Genomic DNA, 18,401 nt, shown 5'->3' with positions numbered 1-18,401 from the left:
ACTATTTTAAAGATGAGCAGGGGAGTTCAAGTACAATATTTATTACAAGCAACCAATTCTGCAACCCAAATGGCTTATATTTCCCTTAATTTATAGCTGAAGTTGAGTCACAATTGACCATTTAGCTTCTGAGAAACACTGAACTGTTGTTAATATACATTCCAGTTACTTGCATCGTTACTACTGCAACTAGATTAGACTTCAGTTCATTATTGTGGAGTTCAAGATATGCGCTTACTGAGAACAAAAATAGATAAAAGTACATTTGACATCATTATTTTACTAATGCTATCTCTTTTCTGATTTCTCACAGAATAAGCTCCTGATCATAGACAAGCCATCTGTAGAAGGAGCTGAACATGGAGAGAGAAAGGGTAAGACAACTTGAGCTGCTTTCATGCACCTTTTAGGAAATGAGAACTTATGGGAAAATGTAACTTACAAAAACTTTGGAAAGAGAACATAAATGTTTAAACTATCTGTTTCCAACATGACAAATTACTTGTCCTTGAAAAATGTACCCTTTGTTAGTGACTAGGTTCTGCAGGGACATTTTGTTTTACAATGCCTATTGAAGTAATTTTCTTTAAGTAATGTCCCTCACATCCGCTGTGGCTACTCAAAATTTCCATATTAACAGCCAACAGCGTTAGCATTATCATGTAACTTTAAAATTTTAGATTAATAGCAATGTTACATTTTTGGGGTATCTTTATTCCTTTCAGTCTAGGTATTTCTAGCTTCTGTTTTGTGTTTAAGATTGCTCTCAGAGGTGAGCTCTAGCTTCCTATGTCTCAGAGTGTTTTGATTTGCCCACGTCTAGGTAAATACAATAGCAAGCCCAAGGAACAAAAAACATTAGCAAAATACTGCGGATGCAGGAAATCTGAAATAACAACAGAAAATGCTGGAAACACTCAGCAGGCCAGGCAGCATCTGTGGAGAGAGAAACAGAGTTAATGGGCCAGAAATTAGGATCGGGGGCTTGCCGCGTGTGCAAACCCCCTATGTGCACTCACCCGGCGCGCTGACATCTGAAGCCTGGGCCTGCTTGGAATTCCTGTCACTGGCCCGGTTCAGATGTCGGCGCGCTGTGCTTGCCTGATCCAGCGGCGTAGTTAGTGCGATGTGCCAGCTGGGATCAGGTGAGCACTGTGCAGCCAATCAGGGGAGGGGAAACTTCATTCATAAGTTTGATAGTAAGAACTGTCAAACTCATGAAAAGTACGGGCGCCCAAAAGACTAGTTTAACTTTAAATAAAATTTTAAAAAACATCCCAATAATTAAATAAACTATAAATAACTTTAAAAAACTATTTTAAACAATTAATCAAATTTTTGAAAAAAATAATTTTTTAAGAAATCGGGTCTAAAAATAAACTTACCTTACTGTAAAGTCCTTAAAAACAATAAAGCTGTGGAAAAAATGTTATAATTTTAAATAATAGACCACTTACCTTCAAGAATCAAGTCCTTACGCCTCCTTTTTATATGTCTACAAAGTTCAGGCCCTTGCACACGGGCAAACCTGTCAAAAAGAAGGAAGTTCAACGCGTGCGCGCAGAGTCCTGCGCGCACACGTTGGACCTCTGAACCACTTGGAGGAAATGCCGGTTTCCCGCGCATGCGCTGTGCATGCTGAAATCCGGCACTTCCAACAGGCCCACGCGTGAGTACACCGTCCGTACTCACGCGTTGGGACCGGAATTACTGGCCCATTGTTTCAGGTCTGTGACCCTTCATCAGAACTGGGCAAAATTAGGGATGTAACAGGTTTTAAGCAGGTGCAGAGGCAGGGAAGAGGGGGGGAGGGGAGGAAGGAATAAAAGGGACGGTGGTCTGTGCCAGGGTGGAAGGCAGGAGAGATTAAATGTTGCAAATGGGGATGGCAGAATCATCAACAGCTGCCGCCTGAAAAAATGGGGGCAGAGATTATGGAACAAAAACCATTACAGGGGTATTAGTTTTATCCCACACTTTCATGTGAACCTCCTTGTCTTTGAGAGGTGGTAAAATAATGCTGCACTGGACTTTGATTTGGACTTTAACTGCCAAACAAAGTTATTAAACAGTGAAAGGACAAGTCAATCGTAGTTGTAACACAACATAGTACCACAGAAGTTTACCACACAGAAGGCAATTTGACCTATCACATCTATACTGGCTCTTTGTTAGAGCAATTCAAGACTAATCCCAATTGCCCCATTCTCTCCCCATAGTCTCATAACGTCCTGTACTTCAAATATTTATCCAAGATTTCCTTAAAAGATGCAATGGTCTTTGCCTCAACTATTCCATGAGGCAAAGTATTCCATGCCCCAACAATGTTATCTACCTACACTTGTCCTTTCAAGAAATTACGTATTTAAACCCCTAGGCCTCTCTCTTCGGCCAAATCCTTCAGCATCTTTCCATTATATGTATAGTGCTATTCCATGTTTTTCCTCCCAGAGTGTATTATCTCACAATTATCAAATTAAATTGCATCTTCCATCTATTTCTGCCCATTTCACTAAATTGTCTATGTTTTCCTGAAGTATTTTACTGTCCTCCTCACTGTTTGTTAACCCCCCCGCTTTGTGCTGTCAGCAAATTTCAAGATTATGTTCCCTATACCACAGTTCAGATCATCTCTATATACATGCACTGACCCCTGAGGTACACCACATCCAACCCTTCTTCTATCTGAGCAACACCTATTTACCGCAGCTCACTGTTGTTCAATAAATTTGCTGACTAGTCATAGTTGTAGCTACGGCGACATCGCTTTAGCCTACGCACTAATTTTAGTAGAAAACCCCTTACATACACTCACACAATACAGATAAATGTACTTCACATGTACATATTTACACAGAAAACATCTACCACCTTTCAGTAACCAAGCACTCAAAACAATTGAGTAGAATGGGCCCATCTTCTCCAGAGTTTAGAAGAATGAGAGGTGATCTGATTGAAATGTATAAAATTCTTAGAGGGCTTGACAGGGTAGATGCGGAGAGGATGTTTCCCCTGGCTGAAGAGTCTAGAACTAGGGGTCATACTCAAGAAAAGTGATCGACTATTCAGGACTGAGATTAGGAGAAATTTCTTTACTCAGAGGGCTGTGAGTCTTTGGAATTCTCGGCCACAGAGAGCTGTGGATGCTCAGTTGTTGAGTGTAAAGTCCGCGCCTCAATAATACACGGACTTCGGGAGAACAGTTTAACAGGCAACGTCAGACTGAAATACAGAAGCCTGCTAGGGCCTTTTATACAGGGGTAGTCACTGCCGGTACTGCAGTCTAAAACCAGTTCTTCCCTTAAAGGTACATACACAACAATTCCTCCCCTTTTAGATAAACAGTACATAACATTCATTTAACAACTAAATAATAACTAATTACAACTTTCTGGATATTATATACATCAACTGAAATAATCATTTATAAGTTCAGTCTTTGAGGAGGCTTCCTGATCCTGACTGGATAGCGCCTTTCTCGAGTATCCTGTTCTTGCGGCGAAGCTGATTCTGGTTCATGGTCACTGGTTGGTTCGTCAGCTTCCAATACCACTGCTTCTGAGGTAGACGCAATCTGTACTTCAGGTTGATTACCAGGTGCACCTTCTCGTGGCATGGGTTTGGCTTGTTCCTGTGACTCTAGAATCTGGTCAGCATGGCGCCTCACAATGCTCTCTCCAACGTCCACTGTGTACATTAGTGGTCCCTGCTGTGTGCATATCGTTCCTGGCTGCCATTTTTCTGTTTGGTAGTCGCGGGCCAAGACTGGTTGCCCTACCTTGAAGCTCCGGGTTGGCTTCTCATTTATGTGCTGGAATTGCTTATCCTCAACATCTCGTCTTATGTTTGGTTTGAGCAAATCCAGGCGACATCTTAGCCTTCGGTTGAAGAACAGTACGGCTGGAGCTTGGTTGGTTACTGCATGTGTCGCATTCGGTAAGCAAACAAGAAACTATCCACCTTGTGTTGTAGTGGTATGTCGTCATTATACATTGCCTTTATGGCCTTTTTAAAGGTCTGAACAAACCTCTCAGCCAATCCATTTGTGGCTGGATGATATGGGGCAGATGTGTAATGTTTCACCCCGTTATTCTTCAGGAACCTCCGGAAATCCTCAGACACAAACTGTGGCCCATTGTCGGAGCAAATCTGTTCTGGCAACCCATTCCTGGTGAAGATGGTCCTTAGGACTGCAATAGTTTTCTCCGTGGTGGTGGAGGACATTTTAATGACCTCTGGCCATTTCGAATGGGCGTCCACAGCGATTAGAAACATTGAGTCCATGAATGGACCAGCAAAATCAATGTGTACCCGTTGCCATGGAGATGAGGGCCACTCCCATGGATGTAGCGGGGCCTGTGGTGGAGCGTTTTGGACCTTCTGGCATCCTGTGCATCTCTTGGTCATATCCTCAATTTCTTTATCGATTCCCGGCCACCACACAAACGCCCTGGCTAGGCTCTTCATTTTTACCCCTCCCAGATGACCCTCATGAAGCTCATTGAGCGCTCTATCTCTCAACTTGGGTGGAATTACCACTCGGGATCCACACATCATCAAGGTTCCCCGGCACACTGACAGCTGGTCTCTCCTTGGCGAGAATGCTGGCAACAGTGAGTCGCCATATGCTGGCCATCCCTTCACCGTCAAATCATAGACCCGAGAGTGTGTCGGGTCATTTCGGGTTTCCTTCTCTATACTTGAGTTTGTAACAGGCAAACATTCAACTGTGGTCGCATGGAATATCTCAACAGGTGTTTCTTCTACCGTAGGCAACGGTAGGCGCGACAGCCCATCAGCGCTGTTTCGTACCCTTGTACTCTATGTTGTACTGATGTGCCCCTAGAAAAAGTGACCATCTTTGCAGCCGTTGCGCCGTCATCACCGGAACGCCCTTCTTTGGGTTAAAAATGGAGACCAGGGGCTGATGATCAGTCAGTAGGGTGAATTTCTGCCTGTGCAGATAGTGATTGAACTTCTTCACCCCCCACACCAGGCTGAGGGCCTCCCTGTCAATCTGGGCGTAGTTACGCTCGGCTGAGGTTAGCGAGCATGACGCAAAGGCTATTGGCCTCTCTGAACCGTCACGGAATTTGTGTGACAGTACCGCTCCAATGCCATAGGGTGACACATCACATGCCAACCGAATCGGTAGTGTTGGGTTGTAGTGGGCCAATACTTCTTTTGAAGTGATTAGGCATTTACATTCCTGAAAGGCACGCTTACACTCATCACTCCATTTCCATGTCACTCCAGTTTGCAGCAGGGCATTCAGTGGGTGCAGAATTGTAGATAAATTCGGCAAGAACTTATGGTAGTAGTTCACCAACCCGAGGAACGACCTCAGTTGCGACACATTTTCCGGTGCTGGAGCCTTGACTACAGCCTCAATCTTGTCCGGCGACTTATGCAACCCTTCCTCATCAATCATGTGGCCACAATACGAGATTTGTCTCCTGAAGAACTCGCATTTGGGGCGGTTGGCTTGTAGCCCATATTCCTGTAATCTCGTGAGCACCTGCTTCAGGTTGGCAAGGTATTCACTGTCATTTTCTCCCGTAACCAGGATATCGTCCAAATAACACTGGGTCCCCGGGATCCCTTGCAGGACTTCTTCCATCGCCCTCTGCCAAATAGCCAGGGCTGATGCTACCCCGAATACCAGTCGATTCTACTGGTAAAGGCCTTTGTGAGTGTTTATCGTGAGGTATTTTCTAGATGCTTCTTCCACCTCCATTTGTAGATACGCTTGGGCCAGATCAATCTTTGTAAAACGTTTCCCTCCAGATAGTGAGGCGAAAATATCTTCTATCCGCAGAAGTGGATACTGTACTGTGTGCAGGACTGGGTTCAGAGTCACCTTGAAGTCCCCACAGATGCGAACCTTCTTCGGCTCCTCAGGCGTGCTGCTCAATGCTTTCTTCATTACAGGAGCGATGGGTGTGGCCCACTCGCTCCAGTCCACCTTGGACAGCACACCCGAACGCTCCAGACTCCCCAGTTCAGCTTCAATGGCTGGGTGGATCGCGTATGGCACCGGTCTGGCCTTAAAAATTTTTGGGTTTGCGTTATCCTCAATCTTTATGGTTGCCTTTACTCCTTTTAGAGTCCCAAGTCCTTGTTGGAACACCTCTTCCGCGTCAGATAGAATTTGTGACAGACGTCCAGGTGCGCCGTCATCATCCTTTTTGTCAGTCACAGTTAGCGCCAGAATGGAATGCCAATCCAATTGTATTTTTCGGATCCATTCACGTCCCAATAATGGTGGTCCTCCATCTCGTAGTATATACATATATAGTTTCTGTGTTTCCTTGCCGTTATATTTAACTGGCACCCTTATTTTTCCTCTGGGGTAGACCTTTTGCCCCGTGTATGTCTTCAATACAATGGATGTGTCCTTTAAGGGTATGTGTGAGAATAGCCGCTCATACTCTCGTTGATTCATGACAGTTAGGGCTGATCATGTGTCCAATTCCATCTTTACTGGGGACCCTGCTATCATGAGGGTGACCCAAATGGTTCGGTGATCCTCCTTTGCGATCACGTTGTGTAACTTTAGACAACTTAGTCTCCTGCTCCCGGAGTCCTTATCACTCTCCTGATCTTCTGAACTACTGTCTGTCAGTTTCTTTACTTTCCTGTACTGTTCCTTAGTAGTTCTTGTCATGTTGGTTTTCTTTCCCGACCTGCAGACTCTTGCTATATGTCCCATTTTTCCGCATTGCCTGCATACTTTGTCCTTAAACCAGCAGTCCTTCTGCTCATGGGTTGTTCTGCCGCAGCGATAGCACTTTTCTGCTCCATACGCCATTTCGTTAGCGCTGTATTCTTGTGGTTTCTGTTGTATTTCCGCAGCTCCCCGTGCTGCTGCTTCGTAGGATACTGCCACGCTGAAAGCCTGTTCTAGCGTCAGGTCCTTTTTTGAAAGTAGTCGTTTCTGGGTTCCTTCACTCTGGAGCCCACAGACAAACTTATCCCGTAAGGTGTCTGCCAGTTCTGCTCCGAACTGGCAGTGCTTCGATAACTTGCGTAGTTCCGTAAGATAGTCAGCATTGCTCTCATCTTTGTGCTGGTTTCTTTTATGGAACTTGAATCTTTCTGCTATCAGCAGCGGTGTAGGGTTTAGGTGTTCCTGTAAGATATTAACAATCTCCTCAAAACTTTTCTCCATTGGTTTAGCTGGGGTAATTAAATTCCGCAATAGGCCGTACGTACTCGCGCCCATCAAATTCAATAATACCGACGCCCTCTTTCCATCGGCCACCTCATTTGCCTTGCAGTACACTTCAATTCTTTCCACATACGTGGTCCAGTCTTCTACCTGGTTGTCGAAAGCAGTGATACTGCCACTTTTCGGCATCTTGGGTGATTTAAAATGGCGCCTCCCGCGCTTTTTCTTCTTCCCCAATGGAATAAAATGGCGCCTCCCGCGCTTTTCCTTCTTCCCCTTGCTGCCGCGCTGCTCCAACTTTCTACGGGGTAATGGCGGTGACCCACGGCTTCTGTGCGTCTCGCTTTCCTTCCCCCCCCGTTTATTTTCTCTCCGCTGCCCGGTTCTTGAGCACCGACCGCGCCCTGTGCACTCCACCCTCTCTCTCTCGTTTTCTTTTCCCGGCGACACTGCGCGGCCCGTTTTGTAGAGCCGCTCGATGGAGCTTGAGCCCACCGCAGTCCGGAAGGGTCAGCGCACTACCTGCTACCAGCACGATTTGCTGGAACACCTTAACTGGGGAGCCAAGCACAGCTCTCCACAGTTTCTCCCGTAATTCTCCGAGCACCGATGAATTCTTTGGGCAGTTGCCCGCGGTCGACGCCCATTGCTCAGACTATGACCTCCAAGAAACCTCCTCTCAGGGCGAGATCCCCGTGAGATGATGTCACACTGCAGGTGAGTTCGAACTTACTCGTCGCCACTGTAAAGTCCGCGCCTCAATAATACACGGACTTCGGGAGAACAGTTTAACATGACTTTACTGAACAGGAGGGCAACGTCAGACTGAAATACAGAAGCCTGCTAGGGCCTTTTATACAGGGGTGGTCACTGCCGGTACTGCAGTCTAAAACCAGTTCTTCCCTTAAAGGTACATACACAACATTGAGTATATTCAAGTTGTAGATGTTTGGACACTAAGGGAATCAAAGGATATGGGGATAGGGTAGGAAAGTGGAGTTGAGGTCGAAGATCAGCCATGATCTTATTGAAAGGCGGAGTAGGCTCAAGGGGCTGTATGGCCTACTCCTGCTCCTTTTTCTTATGTTCTTACCTTAACATTTAAAAAACACTCACACACTCTGCTTATTTTCTTACCATTTAACCAACAAACATACAAAAAGGTTAAAGTACACATGCATAGTGTGCAAATATGAATATTGAGATCACATGCCCAATGACGATGTATATTATTCATTTGTTATTTACTAATCAGAAATGCAATTAGCTGCATCAGGATTCCCAATTCGCTACATGTGATTAATGGCTAATGTATTGGACAACACTGCCCTAACTCTTTGTTTCCTGTTGGTCAACTAATATTCTATGCATGCTATTACATTCTTCTAACAAGCTTTGTGAGACACCTTATTGAACACCTTCTAAAAATCCTTATAAATCTACCACATTCCCTTTATCTATCCAATCAGTCATTTCTTCAAAAAGTTCTATTAAATTTATCAAATACAACTTGCCTTTAACAGATCCATGCTGGCTATCCTTGGTTTTTAAATGCTCATTAATTTTACTTTGAATTATGCATTCTAAGTGGATGGCCTGGTCAAGAGTTACCTGATTTGTCCTGCTGTCCCTTCATGAACATGTATTTTTACAGCTACCACTCAAGTGGTAGAAAGCAATAAATAGGGTGCTGTTTTTCGATTCTAACAAAAATAGGCTTCTACTGGCCCAAATCTCAGGCACCCATTTTCTCACAGGGCAGAGACAGACAGTACCCAAATTTCTGACAGCAGCTATTTGACTAGGTTGCTGGGGAGTTTAGTCCACAGCATAGTTGGCTGTGGATAAAAACATTGGGTGCAGGAGGAGCTCTTAAAGGGCTCCAGATCACTGTAAGAGATGATGTTATAGTGATAACAGAAAAGATGCCTAATTGTTCACAATGACACAACAGAGACATGGGAACAACATAACGCCCTTTGATGCTGATGGTATGAGGGTTTGGCCATAGAAAGTGCACCTAAGGAGAGCGGTTCTATTTGGTGCTATATATCACCCTTCAATAGTGGAATGCCAGTTGCATGGAGAGAGCTCAGTGCCCAAGCTGAGGCAATCACCTAACTCCAATCGCACCTGGCTGCAATTGAGGGAGATGTTTCCTGCTCACAGGAACAAGGCAAGGGTGAGTGTTCTCACTTTAGTACACATTTCTTAGTTGGTTAATCAAGCACCACACAAATCTCAGTTCAAAACTCACCAACCCTCTTGGAGATACCATATTAAGCACTGTGCACAACCATTGCCCTTTTGCACAGTCTTTCATTGTGTCCAAACTGCAAAGTACACTTTGATGGAGCTGGCAGATGTAGAATTACAAATAAATGGTCAGGCTTCCAGCCTAAGGCCCTCTTTTGCTGTTAGGGGGTGGGGGCGGGGTGTTCTGGGTAGGCTTAACTGCCATGGATCTGGGGGATATATAGGTTTTGCTGAGAGCCATCCACTTAGCGTTTCTCTTCCTTAACAGAATGTGGGCACTGTGGACAGCCCCTTCCTAGAAAATGGCCACTAAAGTGGATGACAATGAGGGTGATTTTGCCAATGGGGGTGCGTTGGAGGCTGGACTGCTGCTTGTCAGATTTTAGTCCCGCCTCCATCGACTTGTGGCCAATCCATGCTATTTTCCCTTGATTGACCTTGTTAAGACCGCCCAGCGGGCTTAGCAGGCCAATTAAGGGAAAGCCGGTGACAGAGAACGTCAGCACATGACGTTTCAAATTTTTGACAGATGAATTATCATCGTTTGATAGCTTTGAGAAGCTGTCAAACACTGACATTCTCTGTTGTTTGGTGAGTTCTTATACTCAAGGCTCACCAAACCTATTTCCTGAGCAGAAAGCAGATGGCTATTGCATCAGAGAATGCAGCAGCCATTCTGTCATCTCTGCCGTGGAGATTCCGGAGCCTCCGGATCCCCAACGATTGAAGCCTGCAGGAGGAAACAAAAGTGAGTAAACTTTTTCTAACACCTTTCACTCACTTCACATACTTACCTCTCCACACTTGCACCCATTACTTACCTCCACAGCGCACTTTTGGACCCCTCTCACCCCCACAGACTCACTGCTCGCCTCGCTGACCCTGCCAGGGTTTCCCGACATCGGGAAGGCCGCACCTCTGCTGGAAAAATGGGGATAATCCTCTTAACTGCTTGGGAAGATGGCACGGAGTCGGGTTGGGGGCGGGATGGGTACCCGCCCCCAGATTCTGCCATTTTCCCGGCAGTCCCGCCTCCAAACCCGCCTCCCCAGGGCTGGCAAAATTGCCCCATGTTTCTGTGGCCTACTGTACATCAATTGAATGTGAAACCTTTCTCTTCATCAAGGCCATCAAGTTGATATGAAGAGCCTCGACACCTACATGGGTTCAAGATGAAAGTTTTTGCACTCAAGGAAGCCCTGCCATCCTTGGAAAATGGTGTGTCCTGTCCATTTGATGTTTCTTTCCCCAGAGAAAAATGAAGAATTCCGCTGCTCACTTTTTATGGGTGAGGCTCACGCTGTGATTGGAGCCTCACCCAGGATAGAAAATTGGTCACAAGGTCACTATGGTCTTACTTGATGAAATTACAAGGCTTATGTATTCCAGACAGACTTCCAGCAAAGGTGGGGAATCCAGAGCAGGCAGCCAGAACCATCTAAAAATGATGCAATGACCTAGTTGATGTATAGCAAGCCATGCATCCCACAAAGGAATACATCTTCTACTCAAACCCGCACCAAATGCACTCAAGGATTGATTACTTAGTCCTAAAGAAGATGCAGCTTCTCTGTGTCAAGAGCTGACATGGGACCTATAACCATCTTCGACTGTGCACCAATTACCCTCCAGCCCACTCTCACTAGCCTACCAGCCCATTCACACCACTGGCAGTTTTTTTGTGGTATATTCAAGACAGTAACCTCTAAGAACTCATCTCACTCGGTTTACTGCCCCAAATTGGGCTGCAATTTGGAGGAAAATTCAAGCCAAAATCTTCAGTTACAGAATTCTCAAAATATTTCAACGTAGTAATATAATGAATCAACATTAATATTCACTTTTCATTAAAATGTATTGTCACAATCCATAGTCCATTTGTAATTAGAAGTGTTCACCGCTTGGCAGTTTTACTATTGCGTCAAGTACAAATATTAGTTGTAATGGTTTCATAGTGTTAAGGAAGAGTCTTTTCCAGAAATAAAAATGGTTCAGGAGAAATAATAATCAATACACTAATAAAATAATATGCAGCTACGTGATTCAACTGCTGGAAAATTTGCAATTTGCCCTTACTCTTAAAAACATATCCCAGTTAATAATCAGCAGGGTAATTGCTTTACAGTAACTGAATAAATCAAATTCTGTTTTTATGACTTGGGATTAGGGGAGTTTCTGTGATTTTTACTGGTGTTTTTGAGATCATCTTCTGCAAATATTTCCTTTTATCTATGAAACTTGTAAATCAGTGACTTTGATAATCTGTTAAAATTTTAAAATAGATTTCTTTCCTTACTGCAGTCCAAGTTCCAGAAACCTAAGGCTAACAGTGCATAAATACAGTCCGGTCACCTTCACATTTTCCTCAAAGTTTAATAAAGCAGTATCCCAGAGTGGGGATTAGAAACTTAATATATGAGTTTATCAAATCATCAATTACAAAATGGTAAAAAAAATACAATCATCTTTAATCCTTCTATTCCAATCATTTTGAATACATTTAATTTCAAAACATAAATGACCAACAGAAGTAGCAACTGAACTCTGTACACTGATACAAGTCTGCAACTACTTGATCGAACTGCTGGAAAATCTTCAATTTGTCTGTGCACTTGAAAATACATCTCAATTAATAAACTGCAGAGCCACTGTTTTACAGTGACTGAATAAATCAAGTTCCATTTTTATGAGATGGAATTTTGGAAATTTGACCAGTATTTTAGAGATGGCATTTCACGATCCTGTCCACTAATAATGAGACCAATTGCTTTTGATGATGGAATAAGTTAGTTTGTGTGTTTATTGTATGGGCACCAATGTAATGAAGTACTTCTGAATTCCAGACGCATGCAGGCAGTGACTGAAGACTTATGTAAATAATATTCAAAAGACTATAGAAGTAAATTATTTCTCAGCCTTTGTACCTATCTATGGTTTATGCCTATATGTTGTGGTACCTAAACATTTTCAAGAGACCATCTACATATTAATAATGTTATTACGCAGTTCAGGGATTTACACAACTCAAATCTTTGAAATCTCAAGCCTTCATTCAACTTGCTTCTATGTATGTGATTGATTAAAATAATCACAGATTTCAGGTTCCGACAATCAGACTAAGTTAATAAACGACCTCGGCGGGTCCATGGCGGGTGATGTCGGTGGCAGGTCCCGACCCCGCTGCTGGCTCCATCCCTCTGTCTGAAATGAATTTCCCCTGATTGGGCTTGTTAAGCCCGCCCAGCACATTTCCTGGCCAATTAGAAGAAGCAGATCTGGTGATGTCATTTGATGACGCGTCATCAGCCGGTTTCCTTAAAGGGACCATGTCCAAATTTATTTTGACATTTGTGCTGTCAGTGTTCTACAGCATTGAGGTGCTGCAAACACTGACAATCACTGCACAGAGATGCAGGGCTTATGCAGGGAGTCAGAGCACGCAGGGAGGTCCTCTTCCCTTCCGATGGGCGGAAGAGACCTCCCCAGGAGACCAAAACAGCCTGCTTCGAGATTGCAGAGGAGGTCACAAGCAGGGGTGTCATCAGGAGAACCTGAGTGCAATGGCTCAAACCTTTCAATTATCTCATTGGATCACAAAATGTTAGTACAAAGCCACACTCACCTTCATCCTGCTGTGCCTCTTATCACATCCCCACCATGCTGCCTTCCCTACCCTACCCCTGCAGATCTTTACTCACACTAACTTATCTTGCACCTCCACCCATCTCTCTCTCCCTATCTATATTATCACATCCCCATCTCACTAGCCACCCCTCACACTCACCCTCATCCTAGTCCAATCATACCAACTAACGACACTCAAGGGTAACCATTTGGGTGTTTTATTCAATGTTCATGTAAAGTTTCTGTTAATGTGGTGTCAAACATTGAAACCTTTTTCAACACTTTGCATTCTTGGACAGATTTGTATGCACCTTTGGAAGTGGCTTAGTGAGTTGTAGTGAATGGTGAGACATAACGGTACCCCCCGCAATGGTCATGAGTGTGAAAGGAATGGCTTGGGCATTGTAGGGATGCTTTATGGTGTTGGTGTGGGGTGGTGCCAACCTGGTGCATCATGTGGCAGCCAAGGTGTACACCATCATGTGAAGTAAATCTGGCCATGGTGAGGCCAACCCTCAATGTGGTCGGGTGCTGATGCCCTGTGTCCTGTGCAGCATCAGTTGACTGCAGAGAAGGTTGGTGCTGTTGTTGGTTCTGCCTGGTGCTGCTGGTGTTGGGGCTGATCTTGGTGGGATTCTGAGAACCAAGGTGAGAGAGTATAAAGGGCACCCACGTTGATGGAATAGATGGCAGGTGAAGTAGAGATGACAGAAGCGATCTGTCAATGGTGAGAGAAGTAATGAGGTCAGATTGGATGGAGACTTGTGTAAAGACTTGCAGCATGGTGAATCTGTCATGGAAATGCAGTGAGGAAGAGCCTGTGGCTGAGGGAAGATATCTCTGTAACGTGGGAGCTTTTACTTTACATTTGAAGCTGTCAACTCAACAGCTGATTCAATGGCCATTCATCTCCCGCCTAAGCTTAACAGATGTGATCCCCGAGCAGCGAGGACCCCATGGATGAGCATGTAAAATCAAAAGCTAAGCTCAAATGTATTTTTAATGATCTCTAAACAAGGTCATAATTATCTGAATTGGGTCCCCCGTCGCTTCGTGTCGGGTCTGCTCTGCGCTGACAGACCTGACATAGGGGAAAGGTGCATGGCAGCGGGTTCACAGTGGGATCTCGACCCGCTGGGGGAAAAAAAACACTTTCCCACCCGACCCACCACCAAACGCGCCCACTGACCCGCACCCCTCCCCCCCATAAAATAGCCAGTCATTGTGGGGGGGGAGGCGGGGAGAGATATCCTCTGGTCACTATGTGCTAGCAGTATCTTAAACAGAGCAGGAAGATATTTTGAGCTTAGCTATTTCCAGCAAAATCTTGAACATATTTTTAGAACGCTTTTACGGTTTCATTAGATGCAAAGAAGGCAGGAAACCTTCCTGCTGGGTTTATATCATTGCTAACACTTAGCAATCAAAAGGAACATTTCTCCTGTTAACCAGATTTTTACAGAACAGCTTGATAGCTTGCTGATTACCCAGACTGAAGTAAAACTTCATGGTGGAGATGAGCACTGCAGATGTTATGAGAAGTACAGCAGACCGAACAGAAAGCACGAGTTATTTAAATATAAATGTTACCATAGAATTAAAGTATCAAATGAATGCAGTGCTTGTTTTAAATTATCAGTATCTGCGGTGTAAAATAAAAGTTGCATGCAGCTTCTTAAAAATTCAGTCATTCGTGTTTAATATGCCTAATGGCACCCAACTTCTTAAAATCTCTTCTTGTGCATTGTCTGTATAAAACATGTTTTGCAGGCTTAATGATTTTTGCTGGCAAAACTCAACTTTAACTTTTTTAAGGCCATCCTCGGTGTCGCTACTTTACGAATCGTACCAATTGGCCCCATGAATGAGGAACGCACCCATTATTAAGAACCGAACGATGTACCAAAAGAGCTGATTTGAATGAGATAGAAGTGATTACTTTAAAAAGTGTTCACTGCAGCAAGACTTGTATTGAAATGCCTGTTAACGTAGCAATGACAGCTGCATATTGTTTTATTAGGCCGGACTGAAACTCGCGGTGCCAATATTAAAGACATCTCTTTGTTTACAGCTTTAAGACCAGAACAGGTGGGCGATATCCTGGACTGCAAACTTACACCGTTTTCAAATGTAACAAAAAATGAATCCCAAGGAGACTATTCTGCTCACGGCTGCCTGTACAACCGATACATCTCCGACTTTCCCCAATTGGGAACTAACGGCGCTTTCCTAAATCCAAAGAACAAAGCTGGATCTCGCTCCCCAGCGTTACTTTTGCCGGAGTGAGATACACAGGCGGTTCGCCTTTTGAAAGCAAAATACTTTGCACACATTGGCCAAGCCTGGCTAAGTAGGGCAAAGTGTTGTTTTATCCTCTGCACTGAAAGTAAATCTTGGCCAGCCGGCTGCAAAGTGTTGGGTCCCGAGACTCGGATGCTGACTGGGAGGAGACGTGTTTATTGATCAATGAAATATCGCACAGTCGACATGCTGCAAGTTTGCTGAGCACCGTTCCCACCACTCGCTGCATGAAATATCCACATTGCCATTCAATCCAATTATTTAAAAGCCCACAATCACAGAACGTGGCACAATGCCACTTGATATGCAATGTTATGTAAGATCTTTATTTAAACGACGCCAGTTTAAATATTGCATTGTAAACCCAGGCCTATACTCGTAGATCTGAAGCAACTGAGACGCGTCTGTATTTCCTACCTTTCGAAAATCAGCCGGACCATAAAAATGCAGAAGGCCAGAGGAAACGCCAGGTAGAGGTCTTCCGCCTGCGGGAAAGTGGCTTCGTCCGTGTTTTTCAGATCTGCCCAGGTTACGTTGTGGGGCAGCCAGAACCTCTCGTTCCAGAACCAGGCTAGGATACCTGCCATGTTCAGTGCTTGGTGCGTGCGACTGGGGGCGACTGAATGGCTGGTGGCTCCTGCTGCAGAGCGCTGGCTGGATCACTCCTTATTCTCTCTCTCTCTCTCTCTGTTGATGCGCTCGGCCTGACTGACTCGGTCCTCCAGATAGGCAGATAGACGACAGATTTCCCCTCTTTCTTTCTCTCCTCTCACACACACAGTGTCGCCTACCTCCAATGGGAAGTGTCACACACTATCCACTCGACACCAAGTGATTGGCTCCCACAACTGTCGCACACTAATTCACCACAGCAAAAGGGAAAGTGTACCCACAGGTCAAAGTCAATGCATCATGTTACAGATCACTAAAGGATATTGTTCTGAATAATAAATATAAATAATAACAAAAGATGACCTTCCAGTTCACTGACTGTGCAGAACTGACAGCGTTAAAGATGGGAAAATATGCTAATAACACAGTAATGCTTTATTTACATTTATATATACGTCCATTAATTTTACCATAATAACAATTATAGCCTAATTTTGATCACTATAATGGGATGAATAATATCTGTAACAATAGTGTATGTTTAAGGAAATAATCCCAACAATCCAATTTGGAATAAATAATATATTACCAGTTTTTAAAATTTATGAGATTTTCTTTTCTTTACATTAATAAAAGTATTTTTTAGATCTTTTGTTTCTTGTTTATTATTCCTAAGAGAATAATGTTAGTATATATTACTTGTAACATTTTGATTCACCCAATGTCAGACTGTAATTTGTCCAGTATTGGATTTTTAAAATATTTATTTTTGACAATGCAGGATATATTAAGATTATATTTAGATGGGTTGTTAATTTTATTTTATTTAGTGTGATGTAGTTTAAGATTTAATCTATTGCATGCACATCCAAATTAATCAACTTGCTAGGCATTCCCTTAATTACAGATGTGACAACACTTCAAAACAAAAGTATTTCCTTGGCTGTGAAGAAAGAATGTAAGAAGTCACACAACACCAGGTTATAGTCCAACAGCTTTATTTGAAATCACAAGCTTTCGGAGCGCTGCTCCTTCATCAGGTGAAGTGGAGAAATGCATAAAGACACAGTTTATATAGTCAGAGAATAATGTCAGATGTTTACAGGTAATCTTTCTAACTGCCATTTATCACACCTCGGCAGAGAGATAATCACAGCAATCAAAGGTGTGAATGGTGTCCAAACAGGTCAGTCAGGAAAACATTACATCAAAGAATGATAATTGATTGTTGTAACCAATTGGACAATTCGGTGGAAATCTGCTTTTCTTGATTTCTGCTCATTTTTTTCCTGGTCTAATTTTGTGCAATAAATCCTAATGGGTTAAAGAAGCAACCTGGAAGCAGATTCTTGTAAATGAGGGCAAAATTACATCATGACATTGTGAAAGTGATTTTCATCAGTTTAGCACTTTTTCCATTACCCATCCATAAAACTGGGCAGCCAGGGTTGGTAGGCACTGAGCTGCACATGGCAGTATGTTTTAAAAACTCAGGAAGAAGATTGCCAATGACTTGAATTTTCTGATTCAGCAGGAATCCCACCAGTTTGGTGGTGAGATGGGCTTTGTGCCCACATATCTCATTCTACCCTGACCCTGGAAGATCTTAGAGGGTCAGGCTAACTATTAGATTTGAGTAAAGCTCCCGGCAGTATTTCCATTGCTGCTAGGTTACCTTCCTTGGTTCCCCATTGAGAATCCCCCTGTACCTCATTTTTTTTGAAAGAAGAGAAGGACCAAAGGAAGGATGGCAGGCAGGTCAGTCTGCACCAAAGGCGCTTTGTACACACGTGTCAGCATCCTCACATCAGAATCTATAGACAGAGATGAACATACCTCCACTTCTTACCTTTTAATGTGAATTAACAGTCGTATCTACATCTTCCCCAATCCCTCATAAATATACCTTCCCTTTTCAACATAACTGATAAATTGCCCATGCATGCCACCTGTTGAAACCTATTCTCAAACCTTTGCAAGAATAGTCTCTGCACACTTAATATTAATTTAACCATATTTTTAATAATTGTATGTGTGTACTTACTATTTTCTACAATGGTGCTTCCCTTTGGTGACAGTATGAAATACAAGTGCTCTTAATCCTAGCCTGTGCTTCTTCATGTATTACCTTAGTGACAGGAGTATGTGAGGGGGCTGGGTGCTATGTATAAATATGAGCCTCTTGGCATTGAGGTGGCCTTCGCCTCTCAGCAGCTGAGTCTTGAGATGGAGCCTCTGTAGGCCACCAAACCTCGACTCCTGTATGGGCTGTCTGGCCTTGCGTACATTGTGCCACCTGTGCAGGCATCAGAACAGTCCGGATATGCACTATCCTCTATACATATTCCGGCCATGCTATTAAAACTAGGCACTGCCTCACTTAGCCACTGATCTGCATGACAGCAGATTTATTGGTACCAATGAGATCAATGATGTC

At 43.7% G+C, this 18,401-nt stretch overlaps 1 protein-coding gene across 5 annotated transcripts in view; it reads right to left on the bottom strand.

Annotated features, from left to right (window-relative positions):
* cers6 (ceramide synthase 6) overlaps positions 1–16,248 on the bottom strand; it is a 384,111-nt gene extending 367,863 nt beyond the window's left edge. Inside the window, exon 1 of one of the 5 annotated variants that reach the window (XR_015078198.1) lies at positions 15,770–16,248. Coding sequence is in view for 3 of the 5 variants with exons in the window: in XM_085986468.1 (XP_085842594.1) it covers positions 15,770–15,939 (170 nt within the window). In the remaining 2 variants the exon portion in view is untranslated. The remainder of the gene's footprint in view (positions 1–15,769) is intronic. The other 4 variants (XM_085986468.1, XM_085986467.1, XM_085986466.1 and 1 more) reach the window with 4 other exon arrangements.
* Positions 16,249–18,401: the final 2,153 nt, after the last annotated feature.

This window comes from Somniosus microcephalus, chromosome 4 (genome assembly GCF_052327205.1).
Source record: "Somniosus microcephalus isolate GS21.2 chromosome 4, FLI_Smic_1.0, whole genome shotgun sequence".
NCBI classification, from domain to species: Eukaryota; Metazoa; Chordata; class Chondrichthyes; order Squaliformes; family Somniosidae; genus Somniosus; species Somniosus microcephalus.
Note: the sequence above shows the minus strand (reverse complement) of the source record. Positions and strands in the feature narration are given on the sequence as shown.